Here is an 8,285-nt window from a genome sequence, read left to right on the forward strand (position 1 = left end):
CTCATTTTGCAGACCCTTTACATTCATTCTGATTCAGTTCAGTTCAGTTCAGTTCAGTTCAGTCACTCAGTCATGTCCGACTCTTTGCGACCCCATGAATCGCAGCACGCCAGGCCTCCGTGTCCATCACCAACTCCCAGAGTTCACTCAGACTCACATCAATCGAGTCAGTGATGCCATCCAGCCATCTCATCCTCTGTCATCCCCTTCTCCTCCTGCCCCCAATCCCTCCCAGCATCAGAGTATTTTCCAATGAGTCAACTCTTCACATGAGGTGGCCAGAGTACTGGAGTTTCAGCTTCAGCATCATTCCTTCCAAAGAAATCCCAGGGCTGATCTCCTTCAGAATGGACTGCTTGGATCTCCTTAGAGTCCAAGGGACTCAAGAGTCTTCTCCAACACCACAGTTCAAAAGCATCAATTCTTCGGTGCTCAGCCTTCTTCACAGTCCAACTCTGCCATCCATACATGACCACAGGAAAAACCATAGCCTTGACTAGACGGACCTTAGTCAGCAAAGTAATGTCTCTGCTTTTCAATATGCTATCTAGGTTGGTCATAAATTTTCTTTCAAGGAGTAAGCGTCTTTTAATATCATGGCTGCAGTCACCATCTGCAGTGATTTTGGAGCCTCCCAAAATAAAGTCTGACACTGTTTCCACTGTTTCCCCATCTATTTCCCATGAAGTGATGGGACTGGATGCCATGATCTTCATTTTCTGAATGTTGAGCTTTAAGCCAATTTTTTCACTCTCCACTTTCACTTTCATCAAGAGGCTTTTTAGTTCCTCTTCACTTTCATTCTGATTGGTGCTCAGCATATTTGTAATGCAAGTTCTGTCAAGGAATATCCAGGAAATTTGAGAGTTCAGGGGATAATTTTTGGAATATTTTGATTCTAGGAAGATCCTCCAGAGAAAGGTGTAGGTCTCTTCTGTTTTCCAATCTGTGAAGAAAACGTCTACATGATACTGTCAGCTTCTCCCTAATTCTTTGTTGTTTAGACTTAGGTGTATTTGCCACTCACCACCCCCAGGCTTCCTCTACCTTCTAGAAAATGAAATTGTCATCAGGACAAATCGGGAACTCACAATACCTTCATACTGTAGTCTGAATGGTGCCTGAAGGTTTACAGAGCACTTTCTCAGAGAGGAGGCACTAAGCACTGTGCATGGTGTGAGGAAGGTGCTTGATGGGTAACACGCAGGTCATGTGACATCTTCCAAACAAAGGTGAGATGGTAACTGAGGTCTAGTTTAGGAGACTTAGCCATTGTCATATAGCCATCTGTAAGTTTTTCTGGAAGAAGGTGGGAGTGGGAATAGGGTTGATGGGAGGATGGAGGGAAGGAAGGTCTTGCCTCCAACAATAAAATAAATATACCCATGGTTCTTCTAAGTAGCTTCAGAGACTCTAAATCATGGATCCCCAACCACTGGACCACAGACTTGTACCACTCCATGGGCTGTTAGGAACTGGGCCACACAACAGGAGGTGAGTGGTGGGCTGGTGAACAAAGCTTCATCTGCTGTGCCCCATCACTCACATTGCACCTGAACCTCCTCCCCTCCCACCCCTGTCCTGAATGCGGACAACTTGTCTTCCATGAAACTGGGTCCTTGTTGCCAAAAGTTGGGGACTGCTGCTGCAAATGATTAAAGGGTATTTTTAATAATAAGTTTTGAAACAAATGATACATATACTGCTACAAAATTTAAAATCTTTTAAACATATTTTTTAAGGATTTATGAACAGAAAGTATATCACCCATCACTCCTGTCATCACACAGCTCCTCCCCAGATGGAGCCCCAGCACCACTGTTGACTGTCTTGTTGACTGTTCTGTGCATCAGGAAGAACTTTTGAACATGTGGTCTTCCTGTTTTTAAGCACAAATGACAGCTGTTCTTTTCCTTTGTTTCAGCTAATATTATATCTCAGGTTATATCAATTCATATAGTTGTCTCATTCGTTTTAATGGCTACATAGTGTTACACTTTCTCCATTTCCTACTCTTTATTTTCAATACTTGTCATGCAGAGTTTTTAAAACAGAGGGATTACAACCTGATATTAACATCCAAATTTGTTGTGCTCATATTATGAGAAACCCATGGGCAGACAGTATTAATAGATTTCCCAGCCTCTTTGTCACTCTGTGTTTATCTCCAGGCTTCGAATTAGTAAAATGATTTTACTTATCAATTTGCTCTAGTGATAAAACTTGTTAATCAGAATGATCGGAACTCAAGTGGATCTACAGGTTGTTTGGCATTAAGTTCAGGGTTCTAATGAGGCTATTTCCTCCGTAGAATAAGCACACCTGTTTCTTTAAATTGTGTCTCTAGTAGATATGATTTGCTTCAAATGAAGAAGGCACCTAGAAATGTGTTGCCTTAGGAGAAGGACTTTAAAATGCTTAAACATTTTGTTCTTGTCTTTCCCCAGCCCCAGGTGCATTTTGAAGGAAATAGCCGGATATCACTCACAGTGACTGCGTGGTTTTATGAACGTTATGAATGTCTAGGGGACAGCCCTCAGCCTTAGCAATTTTTGAGTCAACTCTGTGATTCTACCATGAGTTCATGTCTATTCCAAAGGCATTTTTCCAATAGGTTTTTGTGCTGCATAAATTGTACTTTTTTTGCACTAACAACAAATATTTACATATCACAAGATGTTTACTTTTTTCTATAATTTTTTCCTCCTCCTTCACTCGGTGCTTTCAAGCTCTTGCAAAAGGATTTATTATCTTTATTTATATGTTACAGTTTTTTTCTTTCTTATCCAAATCAGAGTGCAGATGACCAATAAACCTGTCTCCCAGGTTTTGTGTCTTGAGAGACTCCAGAGCCAAACTCATTTTCTAAGAGTTGAGCCAAAGTTGTCACAATTTTTTTTTTTTTTACTGTTTCCAGAATTACATATTACTTTCCAGTTATGTCAGGGCTTCTGTTTACTTGAAGATAGTGTGAAGTTGCTGTTTTGTGTCACTACTTCCTTTAAAACTATGATCCATTTTTCCACTCAAAGATCTCTGGTTAAAATACTGGAGATAACTAATAGGGAAAACATATGATACATGTAGTTTAAGTGACATTATAGGAAAGAGAGGTGTCACCATCCAAAAAAACTATGGTTAAAATATAGGACAATATTTTATGTTCATCTGTGTCCCGTGCATTGCAGGCAGATTCTTTGCCATTGAGCCACTGGGGAAGCCCTCTAAAAGAGAAGAAAGAGAAAATATGCTTTCTCAAAGTAGGAGCCCTTCCTGGGATTTGTTCAGAAGGACAAATGTGGGATATGACTGTCTTCTAGATACAGGGCTTAATGTTTTTTACATTAAAAAAATATGGTAAAACATATATAACATAAAATTTGCCTTATAACCACTTTTAATCATATGATTCAGTGGCATGAATCATGTTTACAAGGTTGTGCAACCATCACTGTCTAGGTAACTTTTGGTAAAGGTTGTTATTTCTGCAGAGTCATTCTGGTACATTTCATTTTTCTAGAAGTGGATTTGTTTCCTGTGAGTTTTGAGCTTGACTAGCATAAATATATTCACAGTATCTTATATGCTTAATCTCTGCAGCATCTCTGTCCTTTTGGCTTTTAGTTTTCTTTAAGCTTTCGCTTTTTTATTAACAATCTTGCATAACTTTTTCCTATTTTCAAAAAATCAACTTTTTGTTTTATTGAGGCTCCATTTTCTTTTTTTTCTAATTCCTCACATCATTTTTTTTCCCTTCAACTTTTCCTTTGAGATTTTTTTTCTCTAAACTCTTAAATTGGAAACATTACTAATGTCATTATTTTTCTAATATAAGTATATGAAGCTGACATTTTTTTCAGAGATCCACTTTAGCCATAACCTACAAGTTTTGATACCTACTACAATCAATAGTCAAAGTATTATGTATTTTCTAAATACTAATTTAATTCATTAACTATCTTTTATCTATGGGTTATTCATAAGTATAATGTTTTCTAAGTTTCAAATGCTAACGGATTTTTTCTATTAGATTGAACCATGTGCACGTGCTAACATTCAGTCTTTTTATAAGCTATAAAATGGCACTTTCATATGGTTAAATATCATTTTCTTTTGTTATTAATGTATAACAATTTCATTTTGGTCAGACATTAGATTGTGGATTTTAAACCAAAGGTAACCACATTCACACAAAAAATCATTGTTTCTAACATTTTGTATTTTATTTGGGGTTTTTTTAATGTTATAAATATGTATGTAACCAGTAATTTTCAAATAAATATCCTCCCTGAGTGCTGGAATGTTTTCTGATAAATGCAGGCTGATTCTCTAGAATGCAGACTCGGATGGAGTTTAGTGCTGGGATGTGTGTCAGGGGTGCTTTGGGGTCAACATTGTGGAATCAGGAGGGACAAAACAGGATAGGGCAGAGGAACACTGGCCAGATGGCCTTAGCTGACCACATGAGGGTCTTGGAGTGATGATAGCTCTCCAGGGTTGTCCTGACATGTCCACTGGCCAGGCTGTCATACCTCCCCCTGGATGGGTAGTGCACATGGGCTGCTCTTGGAGAGGCTGGTGGTTTAAACTTGCCCACTGGCAGCACCTTCAGCAGCTGGACAGTGAGTCCTTGAAGGGAGGTCAGGACAGCACGTCTCCATGTTCCCCCCACAGCATGTATCACAGCTCCAGAGGTAGGTGATGAGGGTGTACTGTGGAGGAAACTCTTGATGACTGATATGTAAGTCAAAACAGTGATTTAGTGATTCTTCTCAATACCCTCTGGTCTAAAAAATAGAGAAGGTCCATACAGGGGAGATATCCTCATTCTCCAGAGTCAGCCCAGTTGTCACCTCTTCTAGGAAGTCATCCTAGGTAACTCGTATTTCTGTAGGACCCTGAGCACCTCTCGTTTGTTAAACTGAACCATGCTTGGTTAGTGCCCTGTTGTCACCATCCTGAGATTCTTCATTTGTAAACAAGGGGTCTGTTCTTTCCATCATGCGCTGCTTCTATATGATGTAGCCTACAGGTTAAAGCGTCTGCCTACAATGCGGGAGACCTGGGTTCGATCCCTGGGTCGGGAAGATCCCCTGGAGAAGAAAATGACAACCCACTCCAGTATTCTTGCCTGGAGGATCCCATTGGCGGTGGGCTACAGTTCACGGGGTCGCAAAGAGTTGGACACGACTGAGCAACTTCACTTTCACTTTCACCCTGATTGTGAGTGTTCATACGTGGTCTGTTTTCTCGTTAAATCAAGTGAGAAAAAGACTTGAAATTGTGCCCTATCCACTTTTTAATTACGTCTTCCAGCACAGTGTGCATCATGTGGGGGATGTTCAGTAAATGTTTGTTGAATGAATAAATGTAGACTGAGAACAAACCTGCCTTTTCAAATTTATAATTCTGAAATTCTAAGAGGTAGCCTGGGATAACAGACAGCCCTGGTTTTGGAATCAGTCACACTGACCTGCCTGTCGGGTCTTTCTCTGCTCTCACCAGCAGTGTGAGTGTCCAAAGAATGTATTGTCCAGAGTGGGACGCTTGAGAGTGATGGGAAACCGATACCCAGCCAAGATTCCAGGGAAATGAACTGGCCCCATCCTTGATAAAGCGGGCTCTGGACACCCTACAGCCATGTAGACTTAGTTTCATGCTTGGGAGAGTATCTTAGCCTCTGCCTCTCAGCTACTTTGTCTGGAAAATGAATATAATTCCTGCTCTTGAACCATTGCTTTGGTTGGGATGATGGGTGGACCAAGAGCATCCAAAGTCACAGGGTGCAATCACTGACCTTGATGATTCTTAATCACCAAGAGAAAAGAGCAAAATGGGTGTGGATGAAGGAGGTTTATAGACTGTAGAAGGTGTATTTGAGGAGGTCTTTATCTGATGGCCTAAACCAAACTATTCCTCCTTCACATGTAGTTAAAATGACACAAGCACACGGGGAGGAGCGCAAGCTCTGGAGTTAGCCTTCCAGGAACAAATCCTGGCTCCTCCGGACCCTGACTGGTTTTAGATACAAGTTCAGCTGCCTGCTAGTCATGGGCTTTTAAGGTTGGGAAGCCCATTGTGCATCAGTGTCTTTGTCTGAAAGTTGAAGTGGGGATAGTATGACTCTCAGAGGGCTGTTGCAAAGATTATCTATGACAGTGACACCCCCAATAGGTCTGTGCACTAGTGCCAGTCCATGAACTCTTTGTAACCAGGTTAGAAGTACGCACAGCAAATTTAAGAAAGCGAGAAACTCAGCCATCAGCTATGGCTGTGACATCCACACTCAGGATGGTGGGATCCTGAACATCCCAGAGACCAGTGTGGGTGTTGCGCTTGCAGGGGGAGGGGCACAGGGCTGAGCTGCACACTAGCAGTGCATAGTGGGTCACTGATCAGGCAGCAATGGGCTGAAAATGTGAAATTAAATAAAACTGATACTTAATCCCAGACAGGTGAGAAACACTGCTTTTGAACAATGCTGGATGTGTAATTAGCTTTCAACCAGTACTACCCTCTCCAGCACTACCCTCTTTATTAATTGTTACCATCTTACTTATGCTTAAAATGAGACCATATGGGCTTTCAAAAGGCCCTACTGTACATTGTCAATATTTGTAATAGCATTAAAAAGTTGGAAATAATTAAATTTCTCTTTACGTTTAGAGGTCCCCCCCCCCAATGCAATACTCTGCATGTATTTATACTGATGCTATTCTTGAATCAGCAACATGGTCCTAAAGTTGAAGAAGGTACCTGGAAATACAACAGGCTACTTTAAAGCTCTTCAGAGTTTTTTAAACACATAAAAGATTTTATGTGTGAGCTCTTAATTTTCCTTTAAAAACAGAAAGAAGAGGGATTAACTGAGCTTTTGTATTTTATTTTTTAAAAATATAAATGTATTTATTTTAATTGGAGGTTAATTACTTTACAATATTGTATTGGTTTTGCCATACATCAACATGAATCTGCCACAGGTATACATGTGTTCCCCATCCTGAACCCCCTTCCCTTCTCCCTCCCCGTACCATCCCTCTGGGTCATCTCAGTGCACCAGCCCCAAGCATCCAGTATCATACATCGAAACTGGACTGGCGATTCATTTTATATATGATATTATACATGTTTCAATGCCATTCTCCGAAATCATCCCACCCTTTCCCTCTCCCACAGATGTTCTAAGAAATTTTTTTTCCCAAAAACTAAAACAGCAATATGTGTTGAAAACTGGGATAAACATATGTTTTTTTGAATTTAGACCTAAAAAATAACATTACAAGAAGAAATAACATGCCCAGCACTATGAAACCTCCATCTGTACTCCAGACCCATCTGACTTGCCTTAGGAGTCAAACTGGGATTGTGTGTTTGTGTGTGTGTGTGTGTATTTTAAGAAGAAACAAGGTTAAGACACACTAAATGCTTCACACAAAGTATACATTGAATGGTTCTGACTAAATTCATTCTTTCACTCAGCAACCATGCTCGCAATTATCCATCCCAATAGGCGGAAGCTTGGGATATTCCAAAACAGTGTTTGATCCAAAATCTAATCATATTTAATTATGGAGAACATTATGTGAAATACATTTTTCAAATTACATTTTGCAGACTATCTAGACAAAGAATGAGTCTCCTAGATGTAGTTTATATCACATTAGAAATGTCACGAGTAATGATAAACAGAGGATTGAGGGTTTTAAAACCCTACATTTCACAACAATAAAATTTTTTTAAAATCTGAATTTATATTGATTCCAATAAGACAGAAAATAGGAGAAAGGGAAAGCTCTTTTTCGCAGTAGAATGCCAACTCACAAAACTAAATAGACTGACAGAAAAGTACCATATGGCAGCCATCATTGTCATAAATAATTCAGACAAATTTCATCATTGGCTGAATAGACAGTGAATGTTTGGGGGCTGGGGGAGACATGGCATTTTCGTGGACTCAAAATATTTTCTCAGATTAATTCTTTAGGGAAGAATTATATTTTTAAGTTGAAAACTCTGGCAAACACCAGGCTAAGCAAGTAACCAAAATAAACATTACAATAATGAACCTAATGACACCCTTAGCTTTTTTGTTTGTTTGTTTCTTTAAAAATTTATTTATGTATAGTTGACTTACAATGTGTTAACTTCTGCTGTACAGCAGTGATTCAGTTATAGAGATACATACATTCTATTTCATATAAATTAAATCAGGGTGACAATATACAGCCTTGTCATACTCCTTTCCCAGTTTTGACCCAGGCAGTTGTTCCATGTCTGACTCTAAC

At 39.7% G+C, this 8,285-nt stretch overlaps 1 protein-coding gene across 1 annotated transcript in view; it reads left to right on the forward strand.

Annotated features, from left to right (window-relative positions):
• LOC138446670 (ATP-binding cassette sub-family C member 4-like) overlaps nt 1-4,315 on the forward strand; it is a 161,567-nt gene extending 157,252 nt beyond the window's left edge. Inside the window, exon 30 of the mRNA XM_069601899.1 lies at nt 2,448-4,315. Within this exon, the coding sequence (XP_069458000.1) occupies nt 2,448-2,546 (99 nt within the window). The 3' untranslated portion in view covers nt 2,547-4,315. The remainder of the gene's footprint in view (nt 1-2,447) is intronic.
• The last annotated feature ends 3,970 nt before the right edge of the window (nt 4,316-8,285 follow it).

This window comes from Ovis canadensis, chromosome 10, assembly GCF_042477335.2.
Source record: "Ovis canadensis isolate MfBH-ARS-UI-01 breed Bighorn chromosome 10, ARS-UI_OviCan_v2, whole genome shotgun sequence".
NCBI lineage: Eukaryota > Metazoa > Chordata > Mammalia > Artiodactyla > Bovidae > Ovis > Ovis canadensis.